The sequence below is a fragment of the Phascolarctos cinereus genome, unplaced genomic scaffold (genome assembly GCF_003287225.1).
Source record: "Phascolarctos cinereus isolate Bilbo 61053 unplaced genomic scaffold, phaCin_HiC Scaffold_2;HRSCAF=192, whole genome shotgun sequence".
Classification (NCBI taxonomy): Eukaryota; Metazoa; Chordata; class Mammalia; order Diprotodontia; family Phascolarctidae; genus Phascolarctos; species Phascolarctos cinereus.
In genome coordinates, this window is record NW_027555625.1 from 266286300 (window position 1) to 266306568 (window position 20269).

A 20269-nucleotide genomic window follows, 5' to 3' on the forward strand; every position below is an offset into this window, starting at 1 on the left:
ATTACCACTATTTACATGAGCATTCTTCAAATTCATTAATATAAACATATCTCCACTGATTGTGTGTGTTGGGGGGGGAGGTGGAGGAAGAGAGGGGAGGAAGGGGGAAGGGGAGAGAGGAGGAGAGAGGGAGAGAGAAAGAGAGAGACTTTACTAAAGACTCAGTTTCCTCATCTCTAAAATGAGAGGCATGGACTATATTAAGTTTCTTCCCAGCTTTCAATTTCATGACCCTTTGATGTACTGGACATTCTAGAGCAGGCCTGCACGACCTGAGTCCTGAGCTGCTTTTAGCACCCCAAAGGATTTCCTATACATACAAAGGATGTTTTCCTCTATATTTTTCACAGGCTACCCAAAATCCTTTGGCCTGCCATAAGCAACCTGTGGGCCATAGCTTATGCAGGCCTGGTTTAGAGACGCTGCAAAATCTTCACTGTCTAGCACCAGCTAGGTGGCCCAGCAAACAGAGCTTGCAGCCTAAATGTGGACTCAGATACCTAGTAGCTATGTGACTTTGGGCAAGTGTCTGACTCAATTTCCTCAACTATAAAACGAGATAATAAAAGAACCTACCTCACAGAGTTATTATGAAGATCAAATAACATAAATACTTGTTCCCTTTTACTATCTTCTTACGTGTTTTTAAATAAACATTTCCTTATTTTACAGATGAAGAAACTGAGGCCCAGTGATTTGAAAGTCACAAAGGTAATAAAACAGAGCTGGGATTCAAATGCAGGTCCTCAGACTCTAAGCTCAGCGTTTTTTCTAACATACTATGAGCTCTTTCTCAGAGATTTTTAACAAAGGGAAACAATTCATTTGTTTGATAATATGTATCTTTTTCCTTCCACACGCAAAATATTTTGCTAGGTGTTCTCTAATCAAGAACATGGTTTAAAAGGTGATTTGAAGTTTTCTAGCAGTCAGGTTCCTTTGGTGCAAGCAGCACCTGGCTTTAAGTCAGAAGAAATAGGGTGGAGTTCCACATTTTACCAGTCACATGACTGAGAAAGTCACAGCCTTTTAAATCATTTTCATGTCTGTAAATTGGCAACATTTGCACAACAGGCCTTAACTATAGTTTTAAGGAAGGGCTTTGTAAACCTCAAAATGTTGTAGACATGTGAGCTATTCTTATTTAAATTCCCCTTCTAGGTTGTCAGGGAAAGGGCAGAGGATGGGATTTCAAATCAAAGGGCCTAGATTCAAACTTCAGTTCTTCTACTTATTATTTGTGTGAGACTTAGGAAAGTCACATAAACTTTCTAAGCCTCTTGAGTCCCAGCTTATAAAATGAGGCAGTGGACTAAATTTCTAAGATGATCCATCTTTAAATTTCATGAACTTATGATCTCAATCTTCAGAGTCCTCAGCACAAAGGGTAATGAAGAAAATAACCTGGAAACTACAGCAAAGTGTCATATTGGAAAATACTCTGGACTAGGAGTCTTTCAATAAACATTTGCTGTTTTTTTAAATTGATCAGTCATAACCAATTCTTCATAACCCCACTCGGGGTGTTCTTGGCAAAGATACTGGAGTGATTTGTCCTTTCCATCTCCAAAATATTTATTAAGTGCCTGCTATGTGCTGGGCACTGTGCTAGGAACTAGGAATAACAAAACAAAGGACAAAAAAAAACCCAATTCCCACTCTAAATGAGTCTATATTTGATGAAAGAGAGACAACAGGTATGTAATTAAGTATATATATAATAAATCTATACACAATAAATACATGGTAGTTAGGAAAGGAAAGCATTTACAATTGTGAGAATGAAGAAAAGCTTTGTGTAGAACAAAGATTCCCAACTTTTTTCAGTTTCTGTACTCCTTGGTTCCTTAAAAAAAACTTTTCAACAGGATAATATAATTGTTTACTAATTAAGTATAAAACTTATTTTAAGTTTAAAACTTCTTGAACAAGCTTCTCATATCCCATTGGAATACCTGTGTTCCAGGCTGGAAGCTTGTGGTATAGAAGCTGGTTCTTGGACTGTCCTGAAGAAAGTGAGCGACTCAGTAAGGTGGAGGCGAAGAGACAGTGGGGGACAGCCAGTACAAAGACTCTGTGTAAGGAAAAGGCCAATTTGGCCTTTGACCATAGAGTACAGGAAGGGGAGTAAATTATAACACAACTAGAAAGATAAACTGGACTAGGCTGTAAAGGGCTTTAAAAACCAAACAGAGGATTTGATATTTGATCCTGGAAGCAGTAGGGAGCCAGTGGAGTTTAGTGAGTACAGGAGTGACATGATTAGATCTCTACTGAAGGAAAATCACTTTGGCAGCTGTGTGGTGGAGCTCTATAGATCAGTGGGGAGAGACAGGAGGCAAGGAAACCACTGTAGGAGGGCACAGCAATAGTCCAGTTAAAGAATAAGGGCCTGAATGAAAGTCTGGTGGGAGAGGAGGGATGAATATTCGATTTTGTAAAGAAAGAAGCAGTAAGATTTGGCAGTTGATTGGATATGTGGGGCGAAAGAGATTGAGAAGGTGGAAATGACACTAAGACTGTAAACCTAGTAACTAAATGATGTCTTCAGTAGAGATGTTGTTCAGTCATTTTTCAGCCATGTCTGACTCTTTCAACACCATTCAGGGTTTTCTTGGTAAAGATACTGGCGTGGTTTGCCATTTCCTACTCCAATTCATTTTACAGATGAGGAACTGAGGCAAACAGGGTTAAGTGACTTGCCCAGGCTCACACAGCTAGTAAGGGTCTCTGAGGCCCAGATTTGAACTCAGGAAGAGGAATCTTCCTGACTGTTCTATCCACTATGCCACCTGGCCGTTCTTGATAGAAATAGGGTACTTAAAATCTGGGATGGGCAAGAGGAGGAAAGAAATAATGACTCTGGACATGTTGAGTTTGACATGTCTCCAGGACAGCCAATTGAAAATAAAAGAAAGTTAATAATTCTGTTTGAACCATAAAAGTCATCTGCATAGAGTCAACAATTAAAACCATGGAAGCTTGTAAGAAAGACATGGGGAGGGGGCAGCTAGGTGGCACAGTGGATAAAGCTCTGGCCTTGGAGTCAGGAGGACCTGAGTTCAAATACGGCCTCAGACACATAACACTCACTAGCTGTGTGACCCTGGGCAAGTCACTTAACCCCACTGCCTAGCTAAAAAAAAAAAGAAGAAGAAAGAGCATGGGGCAGCTACATGATGCAGTGGATGGAGTGCTGAGCCTGAGTCAGGAAGATTCACCTTAAATCACTTAACCCTATTTGCCATAATCCATTGGAGAAGGAAATGGCAAACTATTCCAGTATCTTTGTCAAGAAAACACTAAGAAAACAAAACAAAACAAGAAAAGACCTCTCTGGACTTCATCTTCCTCATTATATAAAATGACTTCTTGTTGTTTTGTCATGTCAGACTCTTTGTAATTCCATGGATCATACTGTCCATGGTGTTTTCTCGACAAAGACACTGGAATGATTTGCTATTTCTTTCTCCAGACGATTAAGGCAAACAGGGTTAAGTGATTTACCCAGAGTCACACAGCTAGTGAGTATCTAAGGTACCAGATTTGAATTCACATCGTCCTGACTCCAGGCCCACTCTATCTACTGACCTGCCTAGCTGCTTGGACTAGGTCACCTTTAAAGTTTCTCCAGCTCTAAATCCTATCACCATCTAGTTGCAGTGCCTCATTTCAGAGAAAAGCGAAGCTAGGGAAGACAGAGACTTGACTGAAGCGAAATGATTTGAGGTATGTCCCAGGGCTCATAAAAGGACAGAACTAGAACCCAGGTCTTCTGACTGTCCAGTCTTGTGCTTTTCCCACTACACCACACTGTCAGGTCAATTCATATCCCTGAGCTGTAGTTTCCTCCTCTATAAAATAGAGATGATACTTAGATTACCTACTTCACAGGATTACTGGGAAGGAAGCACAGTCCTATTATTACTGGAGAGAGGAGGCAGACTGAAAAACCTATCAGTATCACTGAAAAATGAAAGGAAGGTGGGACAAAGTCAAAAGGTTAGAGAGAAAACTGAAAACAGGGGGAACATAGTAATTCTGTTCCTTAATGAAGAAGAGAACTTCAAAAAGACTTGAGAAATTTCAAACCAGAGGACCTCAGTTAGAGTCCCAACTCTGCTATTTACTACCAGTGTGATATGTATAACCTATATCAAATTGCCTACCATTTTTGTTTGTTTGTTTGTTTTGGTGAGGCAATTGGGGTTAAGTTCCTTGTCCAGGGTCACACAGCTAGTAAGTTTTATGTGTCTGAAGCCAAATTTGAACTCGGGTCCTCCTGGCTTCAGGGCCACCTAGCTGCCCCATTGCCTACCATTTTTGGAAGAGGTAAGGGGAGGGAGAAAAATTTGGAACTCAAAATCTTGAAAAAATGAATGCTAAAAATTGTCTTTACATGCAACTGGGGGAAAAAATACTATTTTTAAAATGTGAAAAAGAAAATTACTACCTGTGTGACCTTGGGCAAGATCCTCCCAAACTTGCAAACTCTCTCGGTCTCAGTTCCCTCACCAGTAAAATGAGAGGGATTTCTAAAGTCCTTTCCAATGTTAACATTTTTATGATCCTTCTTCCTGGGCAATGGAATAGTTCCTGGCCTTGCCAGTCCCCAGAGTGATGACATTTCAAATCAGTGAGGAACACACTCCCAAAGCACCTTGATGGCCACTCCCTTAACTTGGAAGAGGTAGGAAAGAAACAGGAGAGGAGGGAAGAGGAAGGGATAACTAACTGGAGAGAAGAGGGAGAGGAGGAGAAGGAGAGGAAGGTGGGAGAAGACATACAGAGGAGAGAAAGAGGGGGGGAGGAAAAGAGGAAGAAAGGGAAAGAAGTGGAAAGGAGAGGAAAGATAGGAGAGGAGAGCGAAGGGAGGGAGAAAAAGGGGGGGGCAAGGAAAGATACAGGAGGGGAGGGAGAAGAGGAGAGGGATAAGGAGGGGAGAGAGAGAAGAGGTGAGAAGAAAGGAGAGCTATAAGAGGAGAGGGAGAGAGAGGGGAAATACAGGAGGGGAGGAAAAGTGGAGGAGGAAGAGAAGAAAAGAAAAAGAGATGGAGAGAAGAGACAAAGGAGAGGGAGAAAGAGGAGAGATACAGAAAGAGAGGAGGAGTGAGTGGAGAGAAAGTAGAGGATGAAGAGGAGAGGGAAGAGAAGAGGAGAGATACAGGAGGGGAGGGAGAGTAGGAGAAGGGAAGAGGACAGAGGGGAGTAAGGGGGAGGGAGAGCAGGGGAAGGAGGAGCGGAAGAGAAGAGGAGGGGACGGGAAGGGGAGGGAGGGGAGAGAGAGAGAGAGGAGGAGGGAAGAGCCCGCATTCCTCCAAGGCGCCCCCCGCCCCGCCCCCCCGCCAGACACCCCCCTCCTCCAGCCTCCCGAACCCTGCTACCTTGAGCGCTAGGTGGTGGACGCGGCCCTGGCCGAGGTGACCCAAGAGCTGCAGGAGTCCTAGCAGCAGGAGCAGCCCACGACCCGGGCTAGAGCCCAAGCGGCATAGGGGTACTGAAGCAGCCATGTTTGTTCCAGCATCACAGGCCGCCCCCGCCCCCAGCTTTGGCCTCTCCAGCTCACTTCCGGGGTCAAAGGGCGGGAAAAACGGAAGGGGGAAAAGGCCATTGCGCTTATATGGGTGGCTTGGATGGTCCCGAAGTATTCTCTGGTTCTCTGTGCGATCGTTGTGTATGGAGTTTAAGAGGTAAAAAGGCATTGACTCCGGTCTCCCTAAGCTAATCCGTTCCGTCCTTTCTGTTGCCCCGAAGCTCCCGTTTGGCCCTTACCAGAGGAGCGCATAGGGTGAGAGGGGCAGCTTGGGCAGCTGTGTGCGGGGTTGCGATGGCAACAGCTGCTTCCCCCCCACCCCCCCAAGTTACTGGATCCGAGGATGTCACTGAAGGACGGAGAACTCAGCTTCAGAGCTGTTCAATATCAAGAAGACTCGGCTGCTGATAGACAGGAACCTCCTTCCGTTAGCCCGGTGAGGCTTTGCCCGGCTTGCTACGTTCTACCCGCCGGCCTGCGGAGGGTGTAGGACCGCTAGCCAGGCGACTCTCCAGGCCTGAGTCAGAAGTGAGGACTGGTAGAGCTGGAAGGGTCCTCAGAGGTCATTTAGTTCAACCAGTACTTGAGCAAGAATTGTCTCCCTTTGAGGACCTCCAGAACTCACTGCTTCCGGAGGCATCCTATTCTGGGTTGTGACCGCATGGCAATATTTGCAAATTCCACTCAAAGCATGTAGTTTGTTGTGTACAAGAAACCTTTTGACGTCCTTGCTCCTGATTACAGGCAGTCCCATGGAAGAAAACTATCTTTAAGTAATGGCTCCTGCTAGAAGCAACCTCCCTTGTTTTGGAGGCTGCTTCACAACCTCATGAGGCCTTTGGATTCATTTGTGTAGTGTTATTTTATTTTGGATTGGTAAAATTCGTGCCTTTCCTTACTAAGTCCAAGCAAGTCCTCATTTACCAAGCCCAGCAGATGGGCATTGGGGGCATTAGAAAAAAAATGCACACTAAGGAATTTAATAAATATTAAGTGCTTACTATGTACAAAGCACTGTGTTTGACAATATATATATATATATATGTATATATATATATATATATATACAGAAATAAAAATGACAGCTATTGCCTTCAAGGAAATTACATTCTGTTAAAAGGAATACAGGGAAGATGAATAAAAAGTAGATAAAGCATTTAAGTATTTGCACTGTGCTAAGTTCTGGACATAAAACTTCAAGCAAGCAAGACAGCCCCTGAATCCAAGGAGTTTATAGTCTTATGGACAAGAAGGAAGTACATGAACTACTGAATAGGGAGAAAAAGTCCCAGAAGTGACATAGGCCTTTATACCAATCCCAACTCATTGCCCCCTTCAAGATAAGGCAAGAGGTGGGGTGGGGTGGGGGAGCAACAGGGAGAAACCGGCAGAGTACTGGCAGGAAGGAGATGGTGGAGATGATGGTCCCAGTAAGAGGTAGCATGTCATGGATCAGTCTGGTAATTGTGTAATAAAGGCAAAGAAGAGATTCTGACAAAGTACTCTAGGAAAATATGAGGCAAGATAGAAGACATTCAACTATAGAAATTAGGGAAAGCTTCATAGAGGAAGTGGCAGTGGAGCTGAACCTTGAAAGGAGAGGATTTTGCTGGACTGAACTGAGGAAGTGAATTTCAATCATGGAGGATGACCAGAGTTGGCAGGTACCTAGGAGAGTAATGTGAAATAAAGCTGAACAGGTGTCAAAGAATCTGAGCCGGGAGGAACCTCAGTTCATCTAGTCCAATCCTTACCTGATCCATGTAAAAGCCAGATTTGAGACAGCTTTAAAAACTGGGTCGAGGAATTTGTATTTTATCTTGTAGGCAGTAGGGAGGCACTGATGGTTTTTGAAGAGAAAGAAACAGTACCTCACCATTCCTGTTCAGTTTGGATTGTACAATTTCTCTTCTATGAAAGTGGCAAGTGTCTGTTTTTTGTCTCACTTCATATTAATAATCAGAGAATTAAAGTTTTCTCTGTCATTGTGTCTATAGAGGAATCTTTTATGATTTTACCCTATATGTGGAAGACATCTTGTTGGAAAGTCCTTTTAGATTAAATTTTGCTCTAACAAATTTTTTCTAAAAAAATCAATAAGTTCAGTGGAATGTTGTATTTTCTACATCTTTCAGTTAGTTGTGTAACTGTAAAGGTATGGTCTGCTCTGGAATATCATTTACAAAAGCTTTCCTGTCCTGTTCCCATATTTCATCAAGGATGGTTTTTAATAGCCATATAATTTATTTTCACAAAGATTTTATGGAAATAGGAAATTAGACATGGATTGGTAGTAACTGATTATCTTCTCAGTTCCCTTTTTGGTAGTAATAATTTCTATTATTTAAAAAAAATTATTCAGTAGCTGCCCCTCTTTTAGATATCTTGAGAATTATTTGGTGAGTACCCTCAGAATTGTTACCTTGAGCATGTAGGTCTTCTGTAGGTGTACTTCTTTTGATCTAGCTAGGCTTCCTGTCTTTGTTTTCTCTGTTGCCATTTCTATTTATTTATTCAGCAAAAGGGACTATTACATTAAAGTGCAAATGATGAATGAATGAATGAAAAAGCATTTGTTAAGAGTGCAAAGCAATATGTGCTAAGTGCTGGGAGTACAAAAAGAAAAACAAAACAATGTCTTATCTCAAGGAGATCATATTCTCCTGGGGGGAGACAACACATATGAGAGATTACCTCTGCAAATCACATGCAAAGGCCTTATGGTCCTTAGAGGGGAGAGGCAAAGCAGATTCCAATGTACTTTCTTTAATGTCATTTCCATTGATAAAAGCTATTTCTGAAGATGAACCATTTGACAGTGCCAAGACCTTTGGTTGTAAAAACTTTGCTTTCTGGGTCTTCAATTACTATTAGCTCCTAGGGGCTACAGTATCTACAGAACTAGTTTTTACAAAGGTTACTTCCCTGGGCAATGGCTAGTAGCCTGGTTTGTGGTCTTGAGGCATTACTAATCCAGAGGTTCTTGGGCTTACCTGCCCATTGATGGCAGTTGGCACTGGGGTAGTGGTGGTGGGCATGCTGTATCCCTTCTCCATAAATGTTCCCCATAATGATGGCTAGAGAGGCCAGGCTGAAAGTGAAAATAAATAAATAAAATAGTCTTGAGGGCACTGTAGTTTTCAGTTTCTTGGACTCTGTTCTTTTCTCTACCATTGTATTTGGCAAAATAGTGACAGTAGTTTGACCAGGTACATGCTACCTGCTGTTTCTTTCCCTTTGACACTTTGCCCTTCAGCTAGATGTACTTGCCTGCCCCATTGGCAATTGGTGGTGGTGGGGATTGTAGGTCCCTTCTTCACAGGATTTGCTCCTCTGGGTATTAGCTATAGGGGACCCAGCTGGAAGTAAAGCTGTAGTCATCTGTGGGGTATTGCAGGAAAAAATAGTTTGTTGCAGAAATCTTGACTGATTTTTTCCATTTTTTGTCTCTTCCTCTTTCCAGTTTCATCCATTATTTCCAGAAGAAAACTTGATAAGGGCTTAAAATTTGTGTTACTTCCTTTTTCCACTTTTAAGTAGAATGACCTTGCAAACTGATTTTATCTTAAAGTGTTTATTGTGCTTCTGTTTGGCATTTTCAGTAAGGATTATTATTTCTAATTATCATCATCAAAGACACTGTGCCTGGAAAAGGTGAGCCAGTTTATGCATATCATGAGAGGTAGAGATAACAGACAGACAATCTTAGTACTGCACTGGTAAAATATTAATATTGAAAATTAAATGTTTTATATTTAATTTATAGAATTCAGTTGGTAAAATATTAATATTTAATACAAATTTAGTATTTATTGTTTGGTATTTAAAATTTTAATATTGTCATTACCCTACACCATCGCCAAAAGTTTTATATATAAAACTATTTTTAAAATATTAAAAAGGAGAGTCACCAGGAGAGATCTCAAGGCAGGATTTCTTGTACGTAGTTTGCAATCTGCACCAGGGAAAGAATATCTCATGGGAGTTTTCTAAAGAGCAACCCCATCAAATAATCAAAGCTCTATCTTTGCAAATAATTATTGTGGAACTAAAATGATATTTAGATTTGAGAGTGAAGCCAAGGGAATGAACACCTGAATACTTAATGTTAAAATTGTACTTTAGTATACTTCTCTACCTAGTCTCATTTAATGGCAGATATTCATATTTTTATTGAAATAACAAAGTAGAAACTTTAAAATGCAGCTATTTGTCAAACTGAAAGTTGTTGCTCCCTAAATTTGCCTTGAGGTGCTATGTTTGGATAGTTTCAGAAAAAATAATTTGCATAATCAAAGTTTTGACTAAAAAAACACAAACTGAGTAACAGAACAAGTTAACAACAGCTTGTCTCTAGCAGTGTTTTTGAAGGGGTCATTAATGTTTAGGTAAAGTATAATTGCTAAAAGCCTAGAGTAATTGGAAAGAAATTTTCTAATACAGTTCATTGCCTGCCCAGCTCATCAAGTACCTTGTATTTTAAAGTTTCTCTTTCTTCTCTTCTATGTTAAATAAAAGTTACTACCAGTGGTAAGATGTAGAGCTAGTAGTTATTATCTAATAATAATAATAATCATATCTGGTACCTCTACATCAATTTTTGAAGGACTTTTATGTTATTTGTAGGTTAGTATTCTTGCAGCTATATTAAGGCTGGTCAAACACTTGAATTAACAGGCAAATTGTCAATATAAAGAAAGCACTTGGGCAGCTAGGTAGCACAGTGGATAGAGTACCGGCCCTGAAGTCAGGAGGACCTGAGTTCAAATGTGACCTCAGACTAAACACTTGACACTTACTAGCTGTGTGACCCTGGGCAAGTCACTTAACCCCAATTGCCTAAAAAAAAAAAAGAAAAAGAAAGCACTTTACATTCAATTCAGTTCAATTCAACAAACATTTATTTAACTGCTTATTCTGTATAAGACCCTGGGCTTGGGGTACTAGGAATACAAACAGGCTTTCCAGGATACCAACTACAGGTCAGGTTAAGAACTAGCCTTATGATTTGGGATACCTTTTTTCCATTTCTCTCCAGAAAGCAATATCATAAACACTATACCCCTTCTCCAAATGTAGCTTTTGCTCCAGTTTTTATTCTGTTAAGGAGAGTCCCTATTAATCCCTACAGGCTGTCTCTAAACCTAGGTTTCTGTTCTCTAGCTGGTTCTTCCTTTCAATTTAAGACTCCACCCAGGGAACCACCCTGAGCTCTGATTGGTGAGGTGTTGTCTTCTCTTTCCTGGACCCAGGTTCTCACGTTACTTCTCTGCCATCTACAAAATCATGCTGCCACACCTACCAAATCTAGTCAAGTCAAATCAACCAATACTTAAATACTAGTGCCCAATACTATGCTACATGAAAGTACAAAGAAAAAACAAACAGTCCCAGACTTGATCTCAAGGTGATGACATTCAAATGGCGAGGCAATGTGCAAACAACTATAAACATACAAGTTTATATAACATATATAGTAAATTGGATGTTATATCAGAAGGAAAGCACTAAAAAGAGGATAGGGAAAGTCTTTGAGAAGGTAAGATTTAAGGTGAGTCTTGAAGGAAGCCAGGAAAGCCAGGAGGGGGTAATAAGTAGGGATAACATTCCAGGCATAGTGTCAAGTGGGAGGAACATCTGGAAGCCTTTCCCTTTCCTGTTTTCTAGTTCCCCATCACCTGGTGTCTTCTTCATTTTGAATATAAGGACCTTCAGGGCAATACCTGCTTGTAGTGTTTGTATCCCCAGCACTTAGCACAGTTCCTTACACATAGTAAACATTTAATAAATGCTTTATCCAAATTGACCCCGGGAATGTTGGTTCTGTAACACTTTGTTAGGTCTGAAATGAACTTGTAATCTATCTCTTCTCAGTATGACACTTTCACCTATTTTGCTTCTACATAACTGGTTTTTCTTGATATTTATGTTTGCTCAGAGCTTCAGAAGTATACAGGCTAGAGAATCACCACTAACTTAACAGGTGCAAAGAATGGTTATAACTTTTAAGATTTTTCTCACTATGAAATTCATACTTAAATTTTTCCCCACAGATTTTTCCACTTTAGTACTTTCTTAACTTCCCAGTATAATGTAAACATAAGAATTTTGCTGCTCCCAGATGGGGGAATGAATGCTGGAAACTACTTTCTTTTTTGGGAGAGTGGGAGCCCAAGAAATTCACTAGGATTACCTCACCAATAAACAACACTAATTGTCATGCAATGTCAAAACTAGTGTTGAAAGGATTATTCTTACAGATAAAATAAGAAAGACTCTTGAATATGGATGTTAGCCCTTTAAAAAAAAATCTCATTTTTAAGTGTCTGGTAGTATATGTATAAATTGGGATCATAAATGAAGTTAAAAATCAAGTGTTTCATGAGCAGCCCCAGCACATATAGTTTCCCATGAATACATGTCATCCTTCTGCAGGGGCCACAAAAATCTTCATTATATTGTTCTAGTTTTAGTATGTGTGCTGCCTAAGCACGTTTCTTAAATCTTTTTTATATTATTTTTCTTAAATCCTTATTTTAAAAAGTTAATGGCCACATCCAACAAATTAGAAAAACAGAAAATGGAAATGTTCATTGATAGTGGGGCTTTGTAAAGATAGGCATACTGGTACATTATTGGTGGAGCTGTGAATTGTCCAAGAAAAGGGACTCAATTTCTTACACCCTTTGATCCAGAAATATTCTGATAGTTATACTCTAGGTCAAAGATAGGAAGACAATTCCAATTAATGCTAAATTGGTCCTAGCATTTTTTGTGATAGCAAAGAACCTAAAACAGATGTTTATCAACTGGAGATTGGCTAGATCATGGTAGGGAGATGTAATAGAATATAGCAATGTTAATTGAGCTGAGGAGCATTGTGAGCTTTGAGTGGTCTTAGAGTCAGGAACACTTGGGTTCAAGTTCTGATTCTGACACAATTACTTTCTGATCCTGACACAATTACTTTCTGATCCTAGGCAAGTCTCTAAGATTATAAATTGCAGTGAGGGTGCAGCCGACCTTTGTTGCTGGAGGGAGTTTCCTATATCAGTGAAATCACAAGTCCAATTCTTGTTTCTATTTAACTCTAAGAAATGAATTCTGAGAGGCAGCTAGGTGGCACAGGGGATAGAGCACCGGGTATGGAATCAGGAGGACCTGAGTTCAAATTCAGTCACAGAACAGACACTTGATCCTTACTAGCTGGGTGACTCTGGGCATGTCACTTAAACCCAATTGCCTCACAAAAAAAAAAAAAAAGAAATGAATTCATAGAAATGTGTAGATTTATATGAACCAATGCAGAGTGAATTAAGCAGTTCCAAAAGAGCAATATGCAATACAAGATGCAAACAGCTCTGTACAAATAAGAAGTATGCAGGATAAATTAGGAATAATCTCAGAGGGAAGGTTCTAAAATGTAGAGATTAAGAAGGACTCCTTGCAGAAGGAGAATTTTAGCTGAGACTGAAAGGAAACCTGGACTGACTACAATAATGAAATGAACAGTAAAGTACTAATTACAATGAAAAGGACACTAAAAGGAAGTTGAACTCTTAGTAATAACCAAGCTTAGTCCTCAAGAATGATAATGAAACCTGTCAGAAAGAGTCATCATATTATTATTTTGGCTGTTTTTTTCTTTGTTACAAGGAAGAGTTCGATTCACAATGATTGTTGGAGGGTGGAGGCATATTCAGAAAACACTAAAAACAAATTAATCAAACGTTTTAAAAATGTGAATGGTGTCCTATATGATCATAATAACGTACTGACCTTTACTTTGTAAACTCACCAAGATCTCATTTTTTGAAATGTGATCTCCATATAAAGGAGAAGATTTTATTAAAAGCAGGGGCCATTTCTGCTTGCTTTTACAGATTTGACTTACAGTAACTAGTCTCAAAATTAGTTCCTGTATGTTACAGATCACTTGTAATTGATCAAAAATAGAATGTTGAGATTAACTTGTTTCTTATTTCTGAATGAAGCTCAGCAATGTGGATATAGTTCTTCTTAGTATTTATTATGAGAAGAAGCTTGGGAGTAGTGTAGTTTTCAAAGAGCTGGCCTAGGATGAAAACCTAGGTTTAAGTCCTGATTTTGAAACATTTGAGGGTGTGGCCCTGGGTCAAGTCACTTAAAACTCATTAATGCCTGAGCTATTCTGAACACTATAAATTACATTGAGGGTGTTTCCTCACTAAAAATAATCACAGATCCAGTAAAAACAAACAAACAAATAAAGGTTTTATGTCCATATTATAGCATTATATCTTTTCCCTCTTTTATTGTCAGCCAACATTTATTAAGTGCCTACTAAGTGTCCTATGATTGCATCTGGTTTACCTTCTATGGTTAAATTGTTTCATGAACGATGAAACAGTTTCTAAGTCTATCAGGCTACTTTTATGTTGTAAATAATGTTCCAATTAAGACAAAATTAAGATATTTTTTACTTTGATATAATGGACACATTACCTATAAAATTCTGTCCTGTTCCTCATTCATTATAACTCATTTACCTGATAACTCATCTAAAAAGGATATGCCAAAAGATCTTCTGTTGAGTTTTAGTGAAGCTCTTTCTTTCTTTACTTTATGTAAACATGTTATTTAACCTTAATAGCATTATTTCAACAACCAGTCATTCTTGTTAAGATGGCAGTCTCTAGGAACTCAGAAAAGATTAGATTTTTGCACATGACTGAAGTTTCTGAGCTAATGTAAATGTGGCCTTTAGATGATCAATAAAACATGAGTTTGTCAGGTAATCTGCATTTCTTTGACCATTTCCAAGTTTTAGCAGACTAGCCAGTGGAGATGTCTGAAATGCCATCTCCTCAAATTCTTCCCTTGGCTGTCATCCTCATATACCAGCCTCTGTGAAAAACTCTATACCCCAAGCAAATTGATTTACTCAAGCTTCCCCAAATGCTTTAGCACCTCCCTGACCTTGCTCATTCCATTTCCTATGTCTAGAATGCCTTCCTTTCATTATTGTCTGTTGAAATACTACCTATCCTTCCAAACCCAAATCAAATGCAATGTGCTCCAAGTTCTCATTGCCCTCCCCTTGGAAATGACCCTGAGGTACTTTCTACTGCTCTTACTCCGCAAGGGAAGAAACCAGGCTTTGTATCTCCTTCAGAACTTAGCACAATGCTTTACATATATTAGGCACTTAATATTTGTTGAATGAGTAGAGGTAGCCACCCTCAAGGAGCTTTCATTTTAATTGAAGACACTCGGAGTGCTGGAAAGGAAGGTCATCCTGGAGGGGACAATATGGCAAAGGGGAGTAGGGGATAAAAGTCTGAAGAGAGCTAAAGAGAGTCAGTACAAGAATCAGTACTATGACATGTTAAAAAACAAAACAAAACATCTTAACATTGGTTTGAATACTTACAGAAAGATTCCAGGACCACAAATTGAGGTTTTTTTTTTTAAAAAGACAAGAAGTTATTTTGTGATTTGTTGAACAGCTTGACAGTATTTTCAAGATGGGAACAAGACTGTGTTCACGGGAGTTTGCAATTGAAATAACACAGACTAAACAGTTCAGACAGGTTAAATTGTTTCTGTGTTCAGTAAAGGAAGTGGCTTATCTGTAAGGGTTTTCGGCTCCACCCTTTCTGTTAGGGGATGATAAACAAGGGCAAAGCATCTACAGAAATATTTTCCATAGTGGGGCCTGCTTTTGGGGTGTGCAGTGATTCATAAAAGGATGCTCAGGAGTGGCTCTGGTTTGGGAAAGAAGATGTTGAAACAAAGCAGAATAAGGAAAAGCTTCAGCAATGAATACTTTTCCATTCCGTTCTGCGAATGGTCTAAGCAAGATAGGACAACAGGGGCTGTTTATTCTTGGGAGTGGGGAATCAGAATACACACATTTACAGTAAAGCAATAGCTTCAGGGGAAAGGTCAGAAATATTTAATAAATAAAATTAATTTAATGTCAAACATTTCCTTCGCAGAAAATGTTAGAAAATTACCTCAAGTCTTGAGATTAAAATTTTTGGGTTTGGGAGCCACAGCTTCTCGAATGCCAACATCCTATTGTAATCATTGAGAAGCTGTTTAATTTCTGTGCTATATCCCGGCCTGTCTCCCTGCTCCCCGGGTATCAGTACAATGTAGACAATATTGTAATAATGCCAATCTCACTGGACTACATTCCCTTGCTTTCCCAGCCACATAAATTGCTTGCTATGTGGAAATTATCATGACGGCAAACTGTTGTTACTAAGGCCTTCAAGGAAAAAGGATTGTTATTAAATCCAATGTAGTATTAAGTGCAGTAGTGTTACCGCTCACAGAGTATTATTAATTATAATTGCAGAATACCATCAAAGGCCAAGTGGCTGTTTTGCAGGGCAGAGAGCACAATTATTAATAGTAAGGAGTGATTTTGTTTTTATTTATTTATTTGGGAGTCCCCTACTCAGATCCTTCAACTTTCCTCCTTGGCGTCCTTCCGGTCCCCTGGGCGACGCATACAAACTGCTGTTCCACTTTCTCCCAGCATTTGCGCTACCAGCTGGTGGCGCCCCGGCTCCGGGGTGGTGAGAACCCGGACCCGGGCTCGAGGTCTCGCTCCCGCCTCCTCGCTCCTCCACCCCTTCCCCCCTCAAGCCCGAGGAGCGACCGCGCGCGCGCACGTGAGCTAGCGAGCGCGCGAGCTGTCAGTGCTGCCCCGCCCTCCCCGCGGAGTCTGGCGGCTGCCGCGGCTGCCGTTGGCTCCTCTGGCCATTTTGCTGAGGAGCGGCGAGAGGGAAGGAGGCGGAGGCAGGAGCTGGGGAGGTAGAGAGCCCTGCAGCCGGCGTCGGCAGAAGAGACTGCGGGCTGGGCTGGGGGCGGCCAGCTTGGAGGACCACGAACGGAGCTTCGGGCGTTTGGGGCCGCCCGTCCTGGAGACTCGGAGCTCGAGCTGAGGGAGAGCGGGAGAAGAGGGGAGGGGGGCGGCGGCGGCCTTGGACGGGGGACTGAGCACTGGAGCTGGACGCGGATCTCCCCTCCCCGCCCCCTGCACCATGAGCTGGGGCACAGAGCTGTGGGTGAGTGCGGGCTCCTGCAGCCTCGGGCGGAGGGGGGGCCATCGCGGGGGGAGAAAAGGACTTAGGGAAGGGGGCGTGGAACCTTGAGGGGGCTGGGGGAGGAGGCGTGTGCCCTGGTGGGTAGTGGGCCCGAGGGAAGGGGGCGTGGAATCCTCTCCTTGGGGAGGGGCGTAGAAGAATCCTCGCTGGGGGTGCGGACGGAGGGGAGGGGTCGTGTGGAATCCTCCCAGGAGGGGAGGGGGTTTGGAGAAGTTCTGACGCGGGGAGGGGCGGAGTCCAAGGATGTTAGGGGCTCTGTGATTACTACGCTAGTTCCCGGGGTAGGAGGAATCCCCTTTTCCTTGGAGAAATGAGGGGTGCAGAGGTGCTGCGTTGCTCTGGTGGGGAGGGTGTTACAGTTGAGGAGTGGCTGTCGTCCCCGCCACTACCCCCCTTCAGCCTGAGGGGACACTGTGCGGGGGCCGGTGGGAAGCCGGTGCTCCGGGCTGGAAGAATGCTTCAGATCGGATTCGGGGTTGCTGGAAGCAGAAGCAAGATCTTCCTCGTAAAAAGGGTGTGGGGGGTTTTAAACTCTAGTAGCTCTAGGGAAGTGAGCTCTGATCTAGAAATAGGTGTGGGTGTATTGGGGAGGGGAAAGATTTGGGGCTAGAGGAGAGGTGCTGTTTATCGCCCAGGACTAAAAAACGAGATTTTTTCTCTTAGAGAGGGAAGAAGGAGCAAACCTTGTGTCCTTAACACGAGGAAGGCGCATATTTGAGGTGAATTATCTCGACCTGCAGAAGAAATAGCTAGAAATGCGGGAAAGCGAGCGCATTGGTAAAGGCAGCATGAAAGGTGAGCAGGTTACCGTTGGCTGCTTTCTGTGGAGGGAACTTTGGCTTTTTGGCTCTCATCTTTGAAAAGGAAAAAAGAGCTTTGTATTTGGAAGCTTAATTGCTGGGCCTGATGGTTTCTGGAGGCAAAGGGCTGCTGTTCATGTTATTAAATCAGGTTTAGGGAAGCTGGCCACAGTGGAAAAGACTCTCTAAAGATTTTAGATGGGATGGAAGGTAAAGGAAAGGTTGTACGTTATTTGACCTGAGTGCTGTTTGCAATTAGAATTAAAATACTGTGAATAAGGGCGAGGCAATTCCCTCGGACCAAGTACTAAGTACCTCACTTAACATCTTAAAAAATAAGGTTCTGGAGCATTTTGAGGGGAAAAGGTCGAGGGAGGGTAGTGTGAGGCCACAAAATCTCCAGGGCAAAATAGAACAAGGTTAAAGTTTTTACAGAAACCTAGTGCATAGTGGCATAACGGTTTTTACATAATCATTTCTTTGCTGAAACCTTGAAAAGGAACAAGCAAGCCGCAACCTCAGAGGAAGAGAATTCATTAATTATATAAACTCACTGTCGTCTTAAGATTTGCTTATGTTTACAGATACACATTTTGAAACAGAGAATCAAAATATCTGAACATACCTACTTAGAAGAAATGTAATCTCCTTTTAAGTATTATATCACTTGATCGCTTTCTTTTCTTTTCTGTTTTTCCTCCACATGTTCCATTTTCTAACCAATCTGAAGAAAAATGGGGTAGGGTAGGGTAGGAGTAGACTGAAAATGACTTTATGAGGAGACAATAATTTGCACTGTAATGGTGGAAGAGAAACTACAGTGAGTTTTTGGGTAGACATAATTTTAGGAATTAGATATTTATCAGAAGTAACTAGTGTTAAGGTGGCAGCTGCAGAGAAGAAAACTGATAAAATAATTCCATTTACCCTGTGTTTCCCCATTTTATTCTGCCTGTACACTTGGATAGGATAGGTGGAGAAAAGTTAATTGGAAAATATATATGAGGGAGCATGGTATACAGCTAGTCTTGGAATCAGGAAGAGCTGGGTTCAAATATCACCTCTTATTCTTAATAGCTGTGTAAGACTTGGGCATATACTTAGTGCTTAATAAATGGTTGTTGATTGAGTCCTTATCTGCAAAATGGAGGACGCCTGTAGTGTTACACTGTGTTGTTGTGGGGCTCAGGATTATGTATATGGATGGGCTCCTCCACTACAAAATTTAAAGTCCCTATGTAAATCAACTATTATTACAGTAAGAGGAAACAATTACGTTTTCTTATTTTACCTACTGTGACTTTGAGACTGTGACTCAGTCAACATAAATTATTCAGTTCCTTTTATACCGAGTATCATAATGGTGTTAATGGGAAGAAAATAAAAAAATACCTATACTAGAACCACTCTGTCCTTGAGTAGCTAATGGAAAAAAGATACAAATTCATGAGTTATTCAAGCAAATTAACAAAAGTAGAAACCACACTTTATGTGGAATAACAGCCACAAGTGCTCTTAGAAGGATAAAATACAAGCGTTCATAAATGTGGCAAATTATTTTAAAGTGCCTTCTTTTATCAGCAACCATATGTGAACATGTTTTAGACTTAGGGGATTTAGTAAATCCCGAGTTCAAACACTATCTCCTACTCATGTTAGCTCCATAAATATGGGCAAATCACTTAACCTCTCTGAACCTCAATTTCATCATTTGTGAAATGGGGCTAATGTTACCTTTGGCACCTACTTCACAGGTGCACATGGTATATGTTTACATTTTTAAAGTCTTTACAGACTGTCATACTGAAATTGCTATAAAATATTGTGCTATTTGTGAAAGCCTATGAAATGCTAAGATTGCCTTCTAGTAAAGAACTCTCAAGTTACCTCTGTTTTCAATTCTTCCAAAGCATACTTTTAAGGACCTGTCATTATGTTATTAATACGTGTATAATCCCAGAATCACCACTCAGGGAAAACATAGCAATCCCTAGCCCTCATCATGCTGCCAGACGCAGTAAACATCAAGGCTTCTACCAAAAATACTTGGGAATTTAGAGCTTAACTTTCCAAATCAATACTAATAATACCTGACATATAGGACTTTAAAGTTGGCAAAACATTTGAGTACTGAAGTACTATAAACACAATTTTACACGAACTTGAATACTATTAAACTAAATTTACCTCTTATCTTTCTTTTCCCCCAAAATCAGCATTCCACTTATGTGGCAAAAATATACTGATAAAATTTAATTCAGAATTAATCCCCTCAAAATGTGATGAAACTAGAAAGGTTGAATTCATTCTATAATATTTTGATAATATGTTGGAATTTCATGAATCTATCTCATATAGCAATTCATGTACCAGTGATTGTGAGAGTCAGCAAACCCTGAATACAAGGTCCTTCTCTACCACTTAAACTACTTACTGACCTTGACTCCAGACAGGTCAATTAATCTACCAGTATCCCCAGGCAACTCTCTAAGATCAGTGGAAAAAATCTTTAACAGTGGGAAGTATCTTCACCTGGAGTTCCTTACACCAGTGAGGTAAGTTGTGTGGTGAAGTGAAGTCAGGAAGACCTGAGTTCAAATTTGACCTCAGACCAAACACTTGACACTAGTTGTGTGATCATGGGCAAGTCACTTAATCCCAATTGCCTAAAAACAAACAAACAAATAAATAAATAAAATCCTTACACCAGTGAAATCACAGGTTTAGACCAAAAAAGTGCTTTATACCTTTGAAAACTTAAAAAAAATTTTTACTTCCCATATCAAATAAAGAGTAGAGTATTGGTTTACTTGAGACTCAAATGAAATAATGTATAG

General features: G+C 40.8%; 2 protein-coding genes and 1 non-coding gene across 6 annotated transcripts in view; 1 reads left to right on the forward strand and 2 right to left on the reverse strand.

The window, feature by feature from the left end:
• The window catches only part of GPR107 (G protein-coupled receptor 107), a 90586-nt gene extending 84435 nt beyond the window's left edge, over positions 1–6151 (reverse strand). For 2 of the 3 annotated variants that reach the window (XM_078150006.1, XM_078150005.1), the window contains exon 1: positions 5385–6151. In XM_078150006.1, the coding sequence (XP_078006132.1) occupies positions 5385–5702 (318 nt within the window). In that variant the 5' untranslated portion in view covers positions 5703–6151. The remainder of the gene's footprint in view (positions 1–5384) is intronic. The other variant, XM_078150004.1, reaches the window with a different exon arrangement.
• Positions 6152–11923: 5772 nt separating this feature from the next.
• Positions 11924–12026, reverse strand: LOC144456033 (U6 spliceosomal RNA). The gene has a single exon (XR_013484939.1). It is a non-coding gene; the product is annotated as a U6 spliceosomal RNA (small nuclear RNA).
• Positions 12027–16241: 4215 nt separating this feature from the next.
• Positions 16242–20269, forward strand: part of FNBP1 (formin binding protein 1) — a 173767-nt gene continuing 169739 nt past the window's right edge. For both annotated transcript variants that reach the window (XM_078149997.1, XM_078150001.1), the window contains exon 1: positions 16242–16593. Coding sequence is in view for 1 of the 2 variants with exons in the window: in XM_078150001.1 (XP_078006127.1) it covers positions 16570–16593 (24 nt within the window). In the remaining variant the exon portion in view is untranslated. The remainder of the gene's footprint in view (positions 16594–20269) is intronic.